We start from the raw sequence: 21,412 nt of genomic DNA on the forward strand, positions 1-21,412 counted from the left end.
CAGAATATATCCTCTGTTGTCTATACTATGCACAGTAATAGCTGTGCAAAATAAGTTAGAAGAAATGATAGTGCAGAATCACTCATTTGCAAGAGAGGTCAGGAATTCGTGATTAGAAACTTAATTTTTAAGTATATGGGAGCTTAAAACCTAATAATGTTTAGAACATACTTATATCCATCATCCTTTTCAGGCACTTGTGCTTGTTGCTCCCTATCTTCAAAAGTTTGTAGACTGTACATGTTCAGGAGGAGAATGGGAATATGGAAAGGAAGGGGAGGAAATAGAGATGAAATCAAATATACATAATTCTGTAGGTTCAAAAGCATCTGAAAAAGGTGCAGATCATACATTTGTAATGTAAATTGATAATCTCTCTCCTACCAGTAACTGTCAATTTCTCTTCATGTAAGCTTCAATCTCTGTGTTGTGAGAGATGATAGGCACTGTTGCAGACCTGGGTTTTGAGGGTAAGGTAGCATTATCACAGAGAAAAAAATGATGATGAATCAGCAGAAGATGGAGTTACCTTTAATATTCTTAGGACAGCTAAGTATTGAAATGACTAACCAGTGTTAAACCTACGGCATATTGGTAGTTTCAGTAAAACTGTTTAGTGATCCCTACCAGTTTGAGCCACCTTCATCCAGCGTATGCCTAAATTTGTGGGCAATAAAGACTTCCTGAGGAAGGTGTCCCATGTCCAGGTGAAGGTGTCCCATGTCCAGGTGAAAGTGTCCCATGTCCAGGTGAAGGTGACAGAGGAGTGCTGCAGTGCCTTGTCTTCAGGTAGGAACTTTATGAGGTTATAGTCAGCCTATTTCTGAATAAGGATAAGATGTGAAAATGCTGTTCAGGTTACGGGACCAATGGGGATGTGAAGCAAAAATACTCTATTTGTGATCTGTAAATAAAGATGAGAACAATAATAAATACCATACATCCTTTCAGTTTCAAACAGTTGATAGACTGGTGAGTTTCTCAACCAGGAACTGCTTTCTCTTTTTATAATTCTTGATGGATAGAGTTGAAGACAATTGCTTGTTTCAAAGATCTTCCATCTGTATCACTAAAAAAGGGCATTTATGGGGAAACTAGTTACATGAGGTATTCCCTACCTCTGTTGTAATTTGGATTTCTGTTACTGGGCTAATGACAAATGTATACCTGGCTTACAATGCTGTTTGTACTACAAAATGAAAATTATACTAGGAATATTAACAGCTGTATTTGTATACTAGGCAACATCAAACTGACTAAATTCATGGCTTGTCAGTGTAAGAATTTATGTTTGCAAAGTTGTGTTGTAAGTGAGAATCAAAAGCTTTTTTGTTTGTAAGAACTAATAGCAGTCTGTCTTATTACCCTTCTCTCATTTTAGAAAATAAATGCTTTGTGTGGTTTCATTTCTGCCTCAATTTTGTTATAACTTCACTATATTTTCTTCTTTAATTCTACTTTAAAGGAGATACAGAAATATTTGTTGGAGTTCTAGGAAACCAATTTTGTTACTACAGTAGGAGGTCATAAGAGAAAAATGTTGTGTTTAGATAGTACTATCATTTTGATGATATCTGGTGTTCCTCCCTTCTGTGATAAATTAAAAGCTGACTACCTCAAGAGTTCTGATAGTATATCCAGCAGTGCAAGAGACCATTTTAAGCAAAAGAGCAATGAGAGAATCTATTAATCCCAGGGATATTTGAAGTCTGGAGAACTTTCGTATTAAATTTGAGATAAATCCTTCAGTACTATCTCTGTTTTGGAAACTTCTGAAACTACTGTTGGTTAGATAAATAATGGTTGAAATTGAAGGTGCTCACAATAACACTTTTATTGTTGAATTAATTTAACTGAAGCAGTCATTGTTTGTTGAATTAGATCCTAAATATAATCCTATACACAAATTACAGCTTTAAAACTAAGCATTCTGTTTCTAAAGGGTGTATGTTTTGATTTGTTTTTTTGTTTTCTGGGGGTGTTTTTTTACATCTTTCATAACTAGGTAGCTCTCTAAGAGAAATAGATATGTTCAGCTGCAATTTTTTTGTTTTATATCATAACTTTTATTCATTAAAAAAACAGTAGCTGTTGAAAATGGCTGAGGTTCTGACTGGGTTTTTTAGTATAATATTATTATTTTGGGAAGACTACTAATTTAATAGTTACAGTTATGTTATACATAAAAACAATGCTTGAACATCACCTCTCTTGTAGGCATTTTTATTATATTTGCACTCTTACTCTGTACATCTTTTAACAAGTCTCTCTTGAAGAGCTTTTTTTCCTGTTTCAGTGGGTTTTGTATGTTATATGTAATGTCTTGTATATATAATTTTCTATGACAACTGAAACGGCCATTTCAATTTTCAAGTTGTAGAAATATACCACTTTAGAAGCTATATGCCCTACATTAACTGTTCGTGAGAAGGCAGGCATGTTTAGAAGTTGTGTAGATGATTGGTGTAATTGTTTACAGTGTTCTGATAAAGTGTAGTAGCAAATAATGTTTTCCACATGAATGTATAGCCAGGCAGAGATAAGTTAGTAAGTTATAACTGCTTTGTGAAGCATGTGTAGCCTTGAAAACAAGTTAAAAAAAGCAGCTCAAAGACATTGTAAGCCATAAGAAGTAGCATTGTGGGTAAGAGCTAAGTGACAGGTACTTAATGCTAGACTATTTTAAAACAGCAGCAGCAAACAAGCAACCCCCAAACAATAAAACCCAACACAACCCAATGATACCTAATGATATCTTCTCCCATCTCCCAGCATCAGTGATTTTTTTTATTTTTTTTTTTTTATTTTTTTATTTTTTTTTTTAATTTCTTTTTTAGCTTCAGCATTTTCCCAGCTGAATGAGCTTGGGACATAGTTCAGGACCCAGCACTTTAATCAGAACTGAAGGGGAAAACTTCCTAATATTTATCTGAGACATGGTTTCCTTCATTCCCCTCCCTGGGGCTATGATTTTGAGTCATAAAACTCATCCTGTATATACTTTTTTAATTAACCCTTTTATTCCTCTGGCTTATTTTATGCTGTTAGAAATTCCAGGCCTGTATAGTGTTTAGGTGTACTTGAAAGCTAGAAGTAGGTCACGGGTTTCTCTTGTCGCTGAACAAGTTTGCTGTTATCCAGGAGATGTTAGACTTACATGTGTAAAAGTCTTTTCTTAAGACAACTACACACAAGCTGGTCCACTAAACCACTTTTATAGCCAGTGGAGGCAATAAAGCCCTTCCAGAGCTTATCATCCTGTATTTATCCCAATGTCTAAAACAGGCTAATTAAACACATGGTTTCAGCCTGAGCCGGGAGCTCCTAATATCCTAGCTCCTGTGCAAGTCCAGTTTTGCTGACATCAGAAGTTGGATAAGATGAATCCCACTCTTTGTATCCCACAATTACAACTTGAACACTTCACTGTGTTCAAATTGTTTGACATTTCCTATTTTCTTTCCTATGAGCCACCTTCCTTTTGTGTGCAAACCTCCCTCCTTCCCCCCCAGTGTTTCAGACACTTATTTGCCCTTGATTTAGAGTTGTCTGGGTTGTTAGCTTTATAGCTATGTTGCAGGGGGTTGAGAAGGAACATGGTTCAGAAAGAAAAGATCCTCCTGTTTGGAACATTGTTAAGACAAACATGAGCTCTCAAATAGTTGCACTTTCTCTCTATATCAGTGGCAAATGAGCTTTCTTTTGGACTTGCATAGCAGAAGGGCTGAAGTGTTAGCTTGCATGCAGTATGGCTAATTCCCCCATACACCGTTTTGCAGCATTCTGCACCATGCAGTCATGTTTCAAGTTAGATTCACAATATTGAGTTGGCTGTTATCTTAATGTATCTATCTACAATTCTATGGATGCCTGAAATGGTGATGAACTGTTATATTGGCTGGATTGCAGGATGCAGTTGTCAGCTTTTATCTTCTAATTCATGGTTTGTATTAGCAGATGTGTTTACTCAATGTTATGTAATTTAAATTAAAAATTATATTAGGAAATTATTCTTAAGAGTCTGGTAGTATCAGGTTTATGTGTAGACAAGGTGATGCTCCCCACCTACAATAAACTTCTTATTCCCTTTTCAAGACTGGTGTATTAGAGGAACACTTACGAATGCATCTTCAGTGCTGTTTAACTTTGTATGGTTCCTGGGACTTGAATCTCTCTATTGTCACCATACTCTGGGATTATTACAGCAAGAACCTGGTAAGTAGATGAATACATAAAAATGTAGAATTGCGTGTTGACAGTCCCCCATTTTTAGTAATTAATATAATTCTCCTCTAGCCAAGCTTGATTGCTATTCTTTTGTAAAATGTATTTAAAATATTTAGTAAATAGCAGTATCCCTAGATTTGCTATATTTATTTAAGAAATTATGTTTAAATGTTATGTTCCATTACATTATATAACAATAGAATTAATTACGATTTTGACGCTTATTTTTCATCAAGACTACTGATTTTAAGATCTTGTAAAGATACTTTGCACATAGTTGCAATGCTTTTTTTTTTTTTTTTTTTTTCTGAGTTGTGTGGATTGCATCTTATTGCGTTTGGGATATTAGCATTTATTATCACTTACAATCTCTCCTGTTTTATTTATTCTTTTAGAACAGTTGCTTTACTGTTCCTTGGCTTGGTCTGAAGGGTCTGGCGAGTGTTAGTAAAACTTCTTTGTTAATGCTTGAGTTGGCGAAAAGCTGCTGTTGTGAACAGCAGGTCCCCACCCTGTACAAGTCCAGCAACAGTTACTTCATTTTTCTCTGTATTTTGGCACGGATGATGAAGGAAGCAGAGAACAATGGCATGCATCCTTGGAAACAAATTAAAGGACGGTATGGCCCCTATTTAGTTTGTCTTGTGTTGTAAGAGGTCTAATCAGTCAGACTGAATGTGGCCCTTCCAGACACACACCAAAGCAACTGGGGGTACTGTGCTCATGAGAAAGTAAAGGGGATAAGGGAGGGATCCAGGATGATTCATAATTTGAAGAAAGCAGTTGTTCCCTGAAGTTTCTGATGTCAGCTGAGGCTGTGACAAAGTCTGGGAGCTAAGTCCAAGAATCACCTTGGCATCCATAGCTTGTGATAATTTACTTTGTCCCACAGGCCAGGAATTTGGTACACTGGCAACCTATGCAGTGTTACAACCCTAGGGCCAGACAGGTAATGTAATTAAAGCACAGAAATTCTATTTGAGCTGCATGTAAGCCATGTGTTGTCCAATAACATGCAGATTGGTTCTTGCTAGGCCTGCAGTTTCATTTGTGTTTCCATTTTCTTTGTCATGGTTTCCAAAATTTCTCATGATATTCTTTTTGAGAGGGTTTTGATTTTTCATTTCATTTTGAAACATGCTAATTAAGATGTACACTCAGTCATGATATAAAAAAACCCATAAAATATATATGGCCTAAATCAAAATCCTGATGTTATATAGATTTATTGAATGCTTAAAACTTTTATTATAATAATGAGATGGTACTGATAATTAAAAGTGCTCTTTTCTTTTTTTTTCCATTGGATATAGAAGACTTAAAAATGTTTTTGTTTGGGGGATTTTGTTTTCATTTTTAAAAATGTTAAACATTAATAAAATCAATCAAAGTTTTATTATGTATTTTTTGTATGCGAATAACAAATACAGAAAAGATACACATGTGAACGCACATCTGCTTACAAAGTTACTTGGTATGTTTCTTCGAAGAAAGGGAAAATATACCTAATGTTTACGTACACTTCACAAGTTGCTACAGTCAGTAAAGTTTGGGTTTAAAAATCGTTACAATTACATACAAACAAACATGTTGTTGGATGTAATTAGAAATTTTAATTAGCCTGTTCTGTTTTTACTGAAAGCAAATTATACTTACGTTTTTGCGCTATTATAGCTTGTCACTTTCCCTAATTTAAGAGGGGGAATAATAATAGACAACACACACTGTGTCAGTCTGCTCAACCAGTGTTCATCTTCTCTACCTTGAATGAATCAATTACACAAGTAGAAAAATTTAAGCCTACAGCTATGATTTTGGGATGAACTCTGTTTTCAGCAGCTAACCAAGCATTAATTGATGCATGAAGAATGTAAATGCCTGTCAGTAATAATTTACTATTAAACAAGATTAATTGGATTTGCTGTGAATTTTGGTGACTAGATTTGATAACCTCAGTACCACTTCCCAACTATTTTTCCAGGTAGCAGAATAGGAAAACAGCATTTATGGATGTTTACTTACTGTATGTGGAATGTGCTTTAAATTAAAGGTGAAGGATATACTCAAGGTTTTAAACACAGAAATCAAAAAGTATCACAGTATCACAGTATCACAGTATGTTAGAGATTGGAAGGGACCTCAAGAGATCATCTAGTCCAATCCCCCTGCCAGAGCAGGAACACCTAGATAAGGTTACACAGGAATGTGTCCAGGCGGGTTTTGAATGTCTCCAAAGAAGGAGACTCCACAACCTCCCTGGGCAGCCTGTTCCAGTGTTCTGTCACCCTCACTGAGAAGAAGTTTCTTCTCAAGTTTAAGTGGAACCTCTTGTGTTCCAGTTTATACCCATTACCCCTTGTCTTATCATAGTTTGCCATTGAGAAGAGCCTGGCTCCATCCTCATGACACTCCCCCTTTATATATTTATATACACTAATAAGGTCCCCCCGCAGTCTCCTCTTCTCCAAACTATAGAGACCCAGCTCCCTCAGCCTTTCCTCATAAGGGAGATGCTCCACTCCCTTAATCATCTTAGTCGCCCTGCGCTGGACTCTCTCCAGCAGGTCCCTGTCCTTCTTGAACTGAGGGGCCCAGAACTGGACACAATATTCCAGATGCGGTCTCACCAGGGCCGAGTAGAGGGGAAGGAGGACCTCTCTCGACCTACTGACCACCCCCCTTCTAATACACCCCAGGATGCCATTGGCCTTCCTGGCCACAAGGGCACAGTGTTGGCTCATGGTCATCCTGCCGTCCACTAGGACCCCCAGGTCCCTCTCCCCTACACTACTCTCTAACAGGTCGTTCCCCAACCTATACTGGAACCTGGGGTTGTTCCTGCCCAGATGCAGGACTCTACACTTTCCCTTGTTATATTTCATCAAGTTTCTCCCTGCCCAACTCTCCAGCCTGTCCAGGTCCCGCTGGATGGCAGCACAGCCTTCTGGCGTGTCAGCCACTCCTCCCAGCTTAGTGTCATCAGCAAATTTGCTGACAGTACACTCAATTCCCTCATCTAAATCATTGATGAATATATTAAATAATACTGGTCCCAATACTGACCCTTGAGGCACTCCACTAGATACAGGCCTCCAACTGGACTCCGCCCCATAGACTACAACTCTCTGGCTTCTCTCCTTCAGCCAGTTCGCAGTCCATCTCACTACCTGATCATCCAGGCCACACTTCCTCAATTTAGCTATGAGGATGCTGTGGGAGACTGTGTCAAATGCTTTGCTGAAGTCAAGGTAGACCACATCCACCGCTCTGCCATCATCCATCCACAATGTTATTTCCTCATAAAAGGCTAGGAGGTTGGTCAAGCATGACTTCCCCTTGGTAAAGCCATGTTGACTGCCCCTCATAACCCTCTTATCCTTGACATGCCTTAAGATGGCATCAAGGATAAGGTGTTCCATCACTTTCCCAGGGATGGAGGTGAGGCTGACCGGTCTATAGTTACCCGGGTCCTCCTTCTTGCCTTTTTTGAAGACTGGAGTGACATTTGCTTTCCTCCAGTCCTCAGGCACCTCTCCCGTTTCCCAAGACTTGGTAAAGATGATGGAGAGTGGTCTAGCAATGACTTCCGCCAGTTCCCTCAGCACCCGCGGGTGCATCCCATCTGGACCCATGGATTTATGGATGTCCAGATTGCTCAACTGGTCCCTAACCCATTCCTCATGGACTAAGGCAAACCGCTCCAGTGACCTGACTTCATCTGAGGTCTCAGGAGTACAGGGTTCTTCAGGACTGCAAGACATTTAAGTTAATTTAAGTTAAGCAAGACATTTTCACCTTAATCCTCTGTTGTAAGAATGATGACATTTATTTAAAAGTCCGGATCTGAGCAAAAGTCACAGAAAAGAGATATGTGTAAAAGCTTTGTGCTTCTTGTCAACCAACCACTTTAAAGCTGCAAAGTAGCAGTGCTTCTCACCATCAACTACATATGACTTGAGCACTATCATATAAGCAATACAGCTTAAAGTTTCTTAATAACTTCCTGCTGGTGAGCGGATTCTCTTCCAAACACCTTAGTTTCCCTGTTTTCTTCCAAACTTGTGGTCCACACTCCATACAGTAGAAGTGCAGTACAGGTCAATAAAAGAAATAAGGGAGTTTTTTAGGGAAGAAGTTGTGGTGCTCTAATTGTTTGCTGTTGCAAAGAGGTACCACTTGGCAACTTCCTTTCTTAGGAGCCCTTATGGGCTAAATTTCATTGATGCGAAGGCATGGTGTGGAGTACACCCATCACAGGCGAGGTAGATAGGGTCTGCTCTTAACTTTGTGCCCAACTTTGTACTTTGTTGGAGAAGGGTTAGTCTGTACCTGGAGTTGAAAACTTAGCATGTACCTTATATTAGGAGCAGAAAATAAAATAGCATTTTGTTCCAGTAGTAGTACAAGAGGGGAGGGAAAAGAGTATGCTTGAAATTTAGGGGTTATTGAAGATGATAACTGTAAACTAAAAGCATGGAAAGAAAATTTTAGTCTATCAAGCAGGTAGAAAGTTGCATAGTTTAAGAAAAAACTTTCTCTTTCCTGGTTTTTGTTGGTTTGTTTTTTTAATGTAGAATTTATTCCAAGTTCCATCGGAGAAGAATGCAGGAGCTGACAGAAGTGGGGCTGCAGAACTTTTTTAACCTGTTCCTCATGCTGGCAATTGTTGCGGAAACAGAAGATATAGTGAGTCGAGTGTTGGATCTTTTGGATTTCCTGACTCCATCCTCCCTCACTGTGTCTCAAAGAGCTCTCATCTGGAGAGGTCATTTTGCTTTCATTCTGATTTATGTTGAGAAGAACATGGACATTAGTGTTCTAGCTGAGAAACTCTCAAATGCTTTCCGTGAGAAGGCAAAGGAGTTCTTAGTAACCAAAAATGACCACACACAGAAACAAAATCTCTGGACTGTACTTTCTACCTATGTTGATGGTGTCCAAGAAGTGTTTGAGACCAGCTGCTACTTAAGCCTTTCTGAGGAAAAGTTGCTGAATGATGGCTTTACTATGCTGCTGCCTGCTTGTCGAGGAGCTGAACTGAGTATGGTCCTAAATTTTCTTCAGGTTGTTCTAGCCAGACTTCGGTAAGTTATTTAGTTAAATTGTGAATATAGACTGGTGTGTTGATTCTGTGTTTAGGGTTAAACTGTAGTTCATATTAACTTCTTACTGAAATAGAGTAAAACGAAAATCTCTGGAGTGCTCTGCACGATATATGTTAAATTTCCAAATCCACCAATACCTCACCATATCTAGAATCTTAAAAATGTTTTCTTACTATTTCAGGACACTAGGTTTGATATCCCTGATATTTTGTTATGAATTAATCGCTTTCTAGAAAATCATCCCATTGCTACTATTTCAGACAATACCATCTTTCTTTTGGCATAAGAAATTTCAGAATTATTACCTGTACTAAATTACTTAAATTAGGTGGGTTTGATGTGGGGGGTTTTATTGTTATTATTATTATTCACTGAATTTATTCTATTTTTCAGTCTCTTTTTTTATTATTATAATTTTTCACCAGGGTTGCAATAAAATACAACAGTTATGGAAATTAAAATACTTGTCTGTGGTTTGATAGGAAATAAGGAAATCATATTTTACCACTTTCAAGCAGTTTTGCTTTGATGTACTTGTTCAGTTTTCAACATCCTCAGTGCCCTTCAATAAGCATATTTTTGTCTACTGATGCCTTTGAGAAGTAGTCATCCAGTTTGAAGCCCAAACTGCTTTTTTTTTTTGTATAAGATATTACAAGGCAGCTATTGATCTTCCATTACTTCAAATGTGCAAGACTGAAATATGTGGAAAGAGCTGTGAAAGGGTGCATAACAGGAATAGTGAGGCCCATATGCAAGATCTCTCTTTAACTAGATTCTTTGTTACTGTCTAGTAGTTTGACTGCAGCTGTCAATAGCTCATAGATCTCAAGATAACTGTTTTTCTGGCAGTCTTTTGAAAAAAGATGAAGCACAAAACTAAGTTTAGTTGATTTATTATTTAGTATTTCAGTTCAACTGAGTGTATTTACTGCAATAAATTGGAGGCTTCAAAAATACTTTGACATTTTCTCCATTAGCTAACACACGCCATTTGTTGTGTTGTTTTTAAACATGAAATGGGGAAAAATTTGAGACTGGTGGAAAAGTTCCCTATTTCATAACTTGACAGTATTTTGAAGCTTTCCAGAGCTGGGGTTAAGTGGTTCTCTTGTAAGATAGGGATTAGGGCATACAAGTTCACTGCAGACTTCTCAGATCATCACATACAAGATACAGGACAGTATTTGTACCTTTTCTTACAAAAAGCAGGTCTATTGAAATATTTGAATTACCAAAACACTCAAATACTAATTGGTATGAGAGAGATTGTTAGAGCCTTGTATTTAACAATTCTTTATTTCAGCTCTGTATTTATACATTTGGTTACTTTTACCTGCCTATTTATCCCACCTACAGATAAGCTTAATTCGTTAATGTTTATGAAATGCTTTGATCTTCAGGTTGGATGGAGCATGAAAATGTTACTGGTTCTCTCTCTCACTTTAACAAACTCGCTGCAAATAAGCCTCTGTTGCCGTACAAGTAGAACAACACTGAAACCACTTTCTTGGTTCAGAAGATTTGGATGACTTTGTGCCAACCAGATGTTAAACTATTATTGGCTTAACCAGACTGATTAGTCCTGATCTGTCTGCAAACTTGCTGAAGGATGAAGTAGTTCAATGCCACTCTCTCTCATGTTTTGAAAATCCAGGCAGATATAAGATAGTAGGCCTTTCATAAATGTAATTTTTCTGTACACTGTACTCTTAATAATTTTATAACTGCATGACAGGGAATTTGCAGGTAGGAAGTAAGTCAGATCACTGATTAAAGAGAGAAGCTGCTCCCTCTAGGCTGTTAGAAAATAATAACTTCATGTGCCACTTTCTGCTAACCCCAGATGATGGCTCACAGGAGCATTCTTTATTGCTGATTAAGTAGCATTATGAAAATACTAACTTGGTTGTGTTAACTAAATGCCTCAGTATTTAAAGCTTAAAATGCCAGATGGTTTTAGTGGTCCCCTTTAATATATCTTGTTGGATTGCTAAAATCGCATTCCAGGTTTCCAAGTTGCTTTTATTTGAGGATATGGTAAAAATGGCAATCTTTCATTTGCAGAGCAAGGTGTAGCCAAAAGCTCTTCTTTAATTATAGCTATTCATGCTGCTATGGTTAAGGGTCTGTCAGCATTTCCATTATCAACCTTTATTTTCAAGGGTTTTGTAACATAGCAGTGAAAACTTGCTCTGGGCTAAAACTTGGCATACAAGGTTTTGAAAGGGCGTTGTTTTCTTCCTGTCTTTTTTCTTAAAAGGCATCTGAAAAGATGCCCCCACCTTCACCATTTTTACACTACTGTGTTTTGAAATAACCCTTTCCAGTTTTTTCTGGTATTTTTCTTGTCTGCTGGAAAAGTACTGGTAGCTTTTGATTGTTCTGGTTTTGATTGTTCTATTTACCTATGCTTAGACGATTTTAAATAAGCTTTTTTAACCATTTTTTTTTCTTTTTTTTTTTTTTATTGTTATCATTATGACATTTTGGTGTCCATATGTTTAAATAGAACTGTGACTTGGCAGGAGGACTCATTTTTATTAGAGTTTGATACATGGCAAGTTGAACATTGGAAACAAGATGCTACTTGCTGGCACTTCCAAGTATTTGATCTTCATAGTGAAATTCAGTATGAAGTGCAAGATTGTATTTTAATACAGTCTCCTTTTTGAAAATGTGTAAAATAAACAGCAAACAATAAAGAAACTCCCCAAAATAAAAATGCAGAGCACTTCCTTCCTATGTTTACTTGGAGAGTTCAGCTTCAAGATCAGACATAATTTTTTACTTTATTTTTTCTGTTTTTAAGCAGTGTTTTAGAATGCAGGTTTTTTTGGTTGGTTGGTTGGTTTGGGGTTTTGGGGTTTTTTTTTGTTTTTTTTTTTTTTCTTTTCTTTCTTCTTTAATGAAAGGTAAATTCAGGATGCTTGCCCATGTGTGCTTTCATTTGTTCCAAATCTCTGGCACTAGTCATTTGAATGCATTGTGACACAAAAAGAAACCCTAGGTTAATAAAAATACTGGCATTTAATGAATTTGACAGAACCCACTGTAAAAATGGACACAGACTCAAAGAAATCTGTTGAGTGTCTGGAAACAGCAGGCTGCAGCATTGCAATATGTTCTTCTTTAAAGAAGTGCTTGAAACATGTTCAAATGTCTCTTATTGTAATCTGGTATTGTTCTGACATGAGCTTTCTGTTATTGTCGTCATCCTGGCATTTGGGTTTTGTAGTATTAGCACTGAGTTACAGGATTATAAAATGCTGGTACTTGCCCAGGTGTAAAATCATTGCTGTGCTCCAAACATTTTTGCCTGGTTTCAGGGAGACTTGCCACTGATTCCCATAGAAATGAGAACTACCATACACATAATAACATAGTAAGTGGTAATTTTATTTTAAAAACATTTCTGGCATATTTGTGCCCATTTATACTGTTCTGCCAGTGTTGAAGGACATGAAAAGTTATTGGAAAACTTGGTAAAATTCATAAGCTCTACAGGAATGCTGATCAGGTAAACCTGTCTCTAGTTAAAAGTTAGTTTAATAATTGGGCCATAGAGAACAGCAGAACTGGATGTTTCTATCTTTTAGAGTGTGTCTAGCCTTGAGGTTGTGAGAGAAATCACTATAGGAATGGATTATGCAATATATTTTTGCTATGGAAATTGATAGTAATTTGTAATTTTTGTGTGTGTTACTTGGCTGTGGGAAGCTTTCTGATACTGAACGAAGCTGCTCTCCCCCTCTCTTACTTTGTAAGTCAGCAGATAAGCTTAGGAGGGGAATGGAAATGTCCTTCCTCCTGATTTTCTTCCCCTCCCTCCCCCCCGGGGCTTTCGCGTCAGTCTTTTGTAAAATATATTTTTTGATGTTGAACTTCTGAAAACTGTATCTGGAAGAGCATGTCTTCTCTTACCCATCCCGTCCCATTTAGAGCTAATGGAGTGTAATGTCCTGATAAGCACTGGGGGCAACTCTATGACTAAACCACTGAACTGAGAGAGGAGATCTTAGTTTGGCTCTAGATCTCCCAGGCTTAATGAATTACCATTAGAAAGTCCTTGAAAGTTGCTATGAACTTTGTTTGCCTGTGAGGGAAAAGGAAATCAGTCCTTCCTTTTTTATTTCACAACGTGGGCCTCGTGCTTGGGGGACAAGTGTACCTTGCTATGCTAACTTGACTTATGGTTTAAAGAATTTATTTTTTTTTCTTTTTTTTTTGGGGGGGGGGGGTTATCCTATGGTTTAAAGTATATTTAGGTTGAGTTTGTTTGGGGTTTTTTTTGAAGTTCAGTTATTCCATTAATAAAACTGAGGTTTGAATGACTGCAAAGAAAATGTAGTCTTATGAAGACTTATATGCTTTAGAGCATGGGAAGCCGGCACTGCTTTAAAATATGGCAGCATTTTGAGAGTTTTGCTGTGTCTAAAAAGAGTTCTTCTCCCTGGTATCCAGCGGCAGGATGTGTGGGGAGGGTTCAAAGCTGCATCTGGGGAGATTTAGACTGGGTATTAGGAAGCATTTTTTCACCAAGGGGGTGGTCAGACACTGGAACAGGATTCCTAGAGGTGGCTGATGCCCCAAACCTGTCAGTGTTTAAGGGGCATTTGGACAATGCCCTTCACAGCATGCTCTAACTTGGTCAGCCCTGAATTGGTCAGGCAGTTGTGCTCAATGGTCGTTGTAGATCCTTTCCAATTGAAAAATTCTATTCTATTCTAGAATCACTTGAAGGCCAAACTGAAACAACAAAAGCTGCCAGAGGGCCTTCTGACTGTTAAGCCCAAACAAAGCCAGTCTTGGTAGATGCCCAAAGCTAAAGAAACTCAAGTCTAGTATTCATACAGCAATCATGAAGATACACAGCTCTGTCTCCTGTTCTACAGATTGAAACACTTTTCTGCGTTTCATCCATTGTATCCGTTTTATCTACCAAAAATTAATCCACATAAGCTTTCTATGGCCTACCTGACAACAGTACAAGACTTGCTGTTGTGAAAGAGTAAATCCACTAAAAAAGAGAGTAAAATCATATCCGGGTGTACTGAGAAACTGCTGCTTGGGACCCTGCAGTTGTTCAGGGAAGTATATGCTCCCTGAAGGACATCAACTGCAGATTTGTTTTCCGATGGAAGAATCACGCATTTGAAACTATTTTCCCCATATTAACTTTCCTCTTAGTTTTCCTTCTTTTATTCTTCACACAAGGTGTGAGAATGGCTTTTCATATGGAATATTTTTCCTTTGGTTATGGATATTAAACAAAGACATACTTTTGCCAATAAAAACATTATGTGCAAGTAGCCTTCTAATATCTTAATTTTGATTGGTTCTTCGTTACCTTACAAGATATATATTTCTTCTCTCTTTAGGATATCTCTTGTCAGATTTAAGGCTTATTTAAAATGAACAGAAAGCTGAAGCAATTTTCTTTATTCCATTTCAGTCTCCTAAGGCCTATTTCCCCCTGGTGAGCTCATAGCAACAGGGGGGTTTAAGGGAATTCAGCTTTCTGCAAATTAATGTCTCACATCATGAAAATTCAGGACCTTTTTTTTTTTTTCTGTATCTTGAAAAAGTAATACAGTGAGTGCGAGTATTATTTCTTGCCAGCGGGTGGAAGATGAATGATTTTGTCACAGTTTTACTGCTTGATGAGCAGTGTCCTGAGGGTCAGGCTTAAGTCTGTGTCACTATGCTGCTCATTACTCTTGAGCTAAATAAGGGCTGATTGGATCTAAATTGCCTAGCACATGGGCCGCAGATGAGCTCAGTGAGTAGGGGATGACCTGCTATTCAGGCTGGGAGTAACCCCGGTGTGCAAATGCTGCATTAGAACACCGTGGGAGAATGAGAGGCTACCGACCGCTGCCAGCAAAAGAAATCGAAATGTAAAAACTCTTTGATGCTGCAATGTTAGAATTTGAAATGTAGGAAGTGACAGGTTGATGGTACTTATCAGCTTTGGCTGGATTAGAGAACAGTGTCATCTTGCTTATATAATGACGAAAGAATGAAGCCAGCTCCCAACTACTTTGCAGTGCAGAGCTGCTGCTGTCAGAGTCAATGCTGCCTCCTACTGACAGTCTGTGCAGAAGAATATAGACAGCGTGTGGATAGCTGGCTCGGGACAACGTTCTCAGGCTCTCTACCATACCAAAGTGCACTTTATGCCTCTGCCCATCTATTCGCTAAGATGGATAAAAGAGTTAAGTGCATATTCTGGGAGAAGAGTAAGCCATTGTCATCTTCAAGAATGGTTAGACAAGTCATCTATATACGTATGTGCCTGCTTTGAACAAAATATTTCCCTTTGTACTCTTGTCTCCGTTGCTAGCCCCTGTGAAAGGAGGTCATCTCTGGAGAGTAGAATTAATTTGTGTCTGTGTGTTTTAAAGAAAGTTGACCTTTAAAGAGGAGGAAGAAATCTGACCAAACTCAAAGGAGAATCCTTAATGCTAACTGAACACGTGAATATACTTGTCTTAATGGAGGAAAATGAAAAGCAAGGACAGCACCTGCCAGGTGCTGAATATAACAGCAGTAGTAGCTTGTGCAGCTCTGAAAGGCTCATTTCAGTGGTTCAGTAGAATATGCTTTTGGGTTTCATTCCCCCCACCTCCATCACGGTGCTTTGGAATCTGAATAATAGCTACAATGACGATAAAGAGCCAATTGCTTACTTTTTTCCAAATTTATTTTTTAGATTCTGTTACTGACAGCTGTAACTTACCAATGCCAGCTTCTCTTACTACAACTTATGGGACTGCCTCATCAGGAAAAGCAATTTGGTGCTCTCATGAAACCAGTGACTAAATGAAGGGATGAATCTAAATACATTCTGTGTTTTCAGTTGACTGTTTTCAGATTATTTGTTTCTTCCCCTGGGATGCTTTTGCTCATGATGAAATTTCGTCTGGGACATAAAGCAACTTCCAGTTTACTTGTTCTGGGTATTGTAACAAAAAAGGAAAACAGCAGCCTTACAAGTACAAACAGTTTTTCTGTAAAATGGTGTGAGTCTATGGGAATGAGAGAGAAAATTTTCATAAAGGACGTAATTAGTATGAGGCTTCTTGTATTACCTTAGTATTATCAGTGTTTAATGGTATCACTGAAAGTAAGGAAGTGTTTAGCACAACTAGTGAAAATGAGTTATGAATTTTGAGTTTGTGTGTGGGCAAAATTATAAGGTGTTTCTCTGTGTTCAAATGGAAAGCAGAAACAGAATTTGAATTACTTTGATATTTTGAAAAACAAACCAAACAAAAAAAAATACCATCAGCAAGAGAAATTGTGAAGTACTGAAATAGCTACTTTTTTTATTTCACTCTTTCTGTTTGGGGAAAGAAGTTGAACCTGTTTCATGCTTCTGTATCCTACTAGTTCTTGGAATTTCTGGGAGGAAGCGTGAGGGTGGCTCATATTGTGTATGCAGCACAGTGGCTCTGCTGAAGAGGGTGCTGGGTCTTCAGTGGTTTTGTATTTGAGTCTTGAAATCTCTCTAGAAAAATACTTTGAAAATGCTTTTTAAGACATTTTCTAAAGGGAGCTAGTTGGTTGATACAGGGCACGTAGCTGTGGGTTGCCATGTTTTATTTAGCTTGAAGCAAGTCCAAGTGGCATTAGTTACCAGTGTCTAAATGCTTCTGGTTTTTTTCCAGTGGTACTTAACCGGAGTCAGTGAAAATGTGCCTCATGTGAAATGACCCTAAAATAGCAGGCCACCTATCCTCCCGAAAAAAAAAAAAATAAAATGGAAAGAGTAGAGCATATTCTGAAATGTGTACATTGTGCATCATCTTGTGATCTTGTGGGGGTCCCTTCCTGATGTTACTGGGAGAAGCAAGTAAGGAAAGGTAAATGCAGTTTGTGGTTTACTTAATTTTCTGAAAAGCTTAAGGTGTTGTCTATTCTGTTCTCACAACCAGAAATCCCTGTTTATCTCTAATCAGGGTTAATTAAAGCCTTAGGGCAGTGCTGAGACCCTGCCAATGGCTGGAAGGTACAGGCATAATCAAGGCAGCATCCCCTCATGTAGGAAATGGAGAGGTAACCATGGGCTTGTTGCAGGCTCTGATAATACAGCTGTGCTAATTCTTTCTGAAAATACAGGAGTGAACTTTTTTTTTTTTTGACAGATAGTTCTGTTCATTTATTCATTTCTGGCTGTTATCAGAAAGTGGTATGAAGTTTCTGGTTTAATGTGTATGCTTGCAAATCCATGTTAAGAAACAGAAACCTTCTGGTTCTCTATATGGTAATGCAGGGATGACACAGGCAGCCACGGCAGCCATTATGCACTCAGCAGGAGCATTTGCAACATCCAGGGATGTGTGTCATCTTTTATTGAGGTGCAGGAGAAGGGAGGAACAGGCAAGTACATATGTGCTTGCCAGGACAATGAGGTTTTTCTTTTACTGCTTATTGCAGTCTTGTTTTTCTTACATAAAGTCAAGTGTGAGAATAAAAGCAAATATTTTCATTGGCATTCTTTGTTTTTCTGGACAGGAATATATTGATTAGCTATTGGTGATGTGCATTTGAAAATATTTCAGTAAGTGTTCCAGGTATCTGCTAAAAATATTTTAAAGCTGCTAAAGATTTGCTGCTAGGGAATCTCTCTGATTCATACCACCCCAGTGTATTCAAGGGTGTTCTAAAACAGCTTGACCTGGGGAGGAAATGCTCTGTGTGTACTTGTTCAGTGTGTTACGCTTGCATGGAGTTTTGTATTAGGTGGAAAGATGACATCAGAAAGTAAAGTACTGTGATCATCTCTTACATAATAATTAACTATAGCACAACTATGATTATCCATATGTCATAGGGAGAGTGATTATATTCAGGCAATCAAGGGATTTTACAATGTAATTATTAGTCACTGGGGAGACGTGACCCTGTTTAGGGTAACAGGGAGCTATGGTTAATTGATGTTAGGATAATCAAACTTTTACTGTTTCATTATTCTGGTACCCTAGGCTTTGCAAGAAAATGTGTGCATGTGCTTAGAAAAAAGAAGCCAAGCATACGAAAATATAAGCCTAAAAGTGAATCTTGAGGTTATGCTTGCTGTACTGAATTACTGCTATGATTAGAAGTGTTGAGAAATAATTTATATTGTCTGTAAATCATCCATATTTTACATCATAGTGAAAAATTAATACATCTTGGTTCTGAGTATTTTTTAAAGGTATCTGTTTTCCTAAGACATCAAAAATCATTAGTTTTTTCCAAGTCAAACTCAAAAATTGAAGGTGTTTATTCCTGCAGCCAAGAAATTTTTCTTGTTTTCTCTCTCAAAAGAAAGCCTTTGATATGTGTAAAGTCTGAGCATTGCAACAGAAAATACAATTGATGCAGTCCCCTTGTGCTTCATTGTCTTCTAGTTTAGAGCATGAGACAAGAGGAAATGGCCTCAAGTTGCACCAGGGGAGGTTTAGATTGGATATTAGGAAAAATTTCTTTACCAAAAGGGTTGTCAAGCGTTGGAACAGGTTGCCCAGGGAAGTGATGGAGTCACCATCCTTGGAGGTATTTAAAAGGCAGGTAGATGCGTTGCTTAGGAACATGTTTCAGTGGTGCACTTGGCAGTGCTAGGTTAATGGTTGGGCCAATAATCTTAAAGGTCTTTTCCATCCTAAACAATTCTATGAGGACATAAAATATAATTTCATTTCCTTAGAGTTCATTATGAAGGAGTTTACACTGCACTTGCTGTAATACTGAACCTCTGGAATTTCTAATAGCCTGCCTCCTGGATGATGTGCAGATTGAGTATAGCACTGCTACTGCCTCTTACTGAAAGTTTCCCTCTCCTTGTCATCGTCTTCTCCCTCTCCCTGCCTTCCTTGAAACAAGTAATTTGTGAAAACTCTTCAGCAATCCTATCTCCATGTAAATTAATACTGTAAATTGTGCTGCTAGTGAGGGTGGAGGGAGTAGTTAGAGAGGGTGGGGGGAGAGAAGAATTAAAATCATTCCAATAAATGGTTTAATTTATGCCTCAGCAGTTAAGCATGCTCCTGGTTAACAGAAATACCCTTCAGCTACGCAGGATTTGGGAGGGTTGGAGGGCACTCATTTGCACATAAATAGCCATTAACTGATAAATTCCCAGAGGTCTCCTGTTGCATGCTAGTGGTTCTGACCTACTTAGCTAGCTTAAATTTGTTTTACAGAATTATTATAATTCCATCCTTGGTACTTAAACTTTGTGATTAATGCATGCCTCACAATACAATTAAAGTATAATTACACAGTTTTACAGTTTGCTATCATAGTGTTATTATTATTAAAAAGAGCTGGATTTTGCAAATATTAGAAGAATTAGGGTTCTGATACTCATCATTTTGCTGTTAAGTGATTATGTTAAATAGGACCCCTTTATGTCTGAAGAATGAAGTGGAGAGAGGGGAATCATTAACACATCAGATGTTTTCGAAGTGATTAAGGAAGAGATACGTGGTTGGGTTTTTACGCATCTGTAGAGGATAGGTGCAAATACCTTTTGTTCATCATTGCCAGCTGCCTGTGACATGCTCTAGCACATCTGTGCTTTAGTGCTTAAAAAAAGTTTCATACTAAACATCTCATCTCTGTAATCTGTTAAAAATCATTTGCATGTGTTAAACATCTGATTTTATTATACTTCATTGAAGCTTTTTATTACAGGGACAGATTTTTTCATATCTTATTATAAACACAGATAACAGAGGTCCCATAGATCTGTGTAGTGTGGGTTAGGATGTGCGTGCAGAGATGATACAGATTTTTCTCTTGGACTCTGTAAACTCAGAGCACTGCTCTGTGAGGAATGCTTCATCTTTTCCGTTTGTGTGCGTTGTATTGTGTACTTACACTGGTTGCAAATAACAGTGAGTTATAAATACTGCTATTTTTACCCCTATTTTTCTGGCCAGATTTGTATCTATGACTCCTGTTCATTCTTCAAGGAGTGATCCAGGTATCGCTAATGTTATTTGACCCCAAGATCACTGCTGTACTGCATAATTCTTCTTACATCTTATTTTTTTCTTTTTTGTCGATGCGTCTGCACCAGAAACCTTAGGTCTTTAACAATTAATACAATTAGCAAATCAGAGAACTTAAAAATATTTTAAAATAATATTTCCCTGCTCCAGTGTAAATTACAAATCTGATTTTACTTTATCTGTGAACATGTGTTACTGCGTGCTTCACTGGTGTGAAATGGAGTGGTTGACACCTTTTCTGAGCTACACTTTCTGTTCTTCTAGGGCTCTTAAGGTTACACTGTAACAGTTTGGGGGTTTTTTAGCTATAATTGCACAATGGAAACTCCAAGTGGTGTACAGAAATTGAATGTTGCACCCTGAAGTCTTATTTGATAGTGTCTTGGATTTCATTTTTGCTTAGTTTAAAAAGACCTGTTGCTTTTGTGGTGTTCTGGTTTTATTTAGTTGTGCTATTCATTTCTTTAACAATGAAAATATTTCTTCTTTTTAATTCTGGAGAACACAAGGAGTAAAAGGCAAATAGAAATCTTTTTCTTACCATGACTCCTTTCACATCTGTAATTTTAGTCTGTATTTATGCAACAACAGTGATATAATCTCTGCTTTTGCTAGCATCAGTTGCTGTCATTGAGCTCAGAAAGCATTGGTCATTATTACTGATGCATGGAAGCATGGGAACAGGTAGCCAGTAATTATGCTTGAAAGGATTTACTGTATTTCAGGGCTTCCTACTTGAATATTTGTGAATTGGTTTTATTTCCAATTTTTAAAAAAATACTACATTGAAGTGATCTAAATAATTTTCATGTGGCACAGCAAAAAAGGCAAAGGCACATTACCAGAAAGAAACGATCAGCAATAAGAGCTGTTCTGCAAACTTGGCTTGCAACAACTACCACACTATGTGGAGAAAACAGTTATCCTGTAATAATAAGACTAACGAATTCAGAAATCCATTGATTGAACTGGCTCTGGGTAGATTAAGTGCAGGCTTGCTTCAAGGAGAGGAATTTATGAAATGTTTGCTGCATCCAGCAAGCACTGCTGCTATAATACAGCTGCCTCCTCAGTGGT

The 21,412-nt window shown here is 37.8% G+C and overlaps 1 protein-coding gene across 1 annotated transcript in view; it reads left to right on the top strand.

Annotated features, from left to right (window-relative positions):
• MMS22L (MMS22 like, DNA repair protein) overlaps window positions 1-21,412 on the top strand; it is a gene marked incomplete at its 3' end in the record, with an annotated part of 92,168 nt that overhangs the window by 27,147 nt on the left and 43,609 nt on the right. Inside the window, exons 11-13 of the mRNA XM_080614650.1 lie at window positions 4,096-4,215; window positions 4,623-4,846; window positions 8,802-9,311. Coding sequence (XP_080470776.1) covers window positions 4,096-4,215; window positions 4,623-4,846; window positions 8,802-9,311 — 854 coding nt within the window. The remainder of the gene's footprint in view (window positions 1-4,095; window positions 4,216-4,622; window positions 4,847-8,801; window positions 9,312-21,412) is intronic.

Source organism: Psittacula echo (assembly GCF_963264785.1).
Source record: "Psittacula echo genome assembly, chromosome: 4".
NCBI lineage: Eukaryota > Metazoa > Chordata > Aves > Psittaciformes > Psittacidae > Psittacula > Psittacula echo.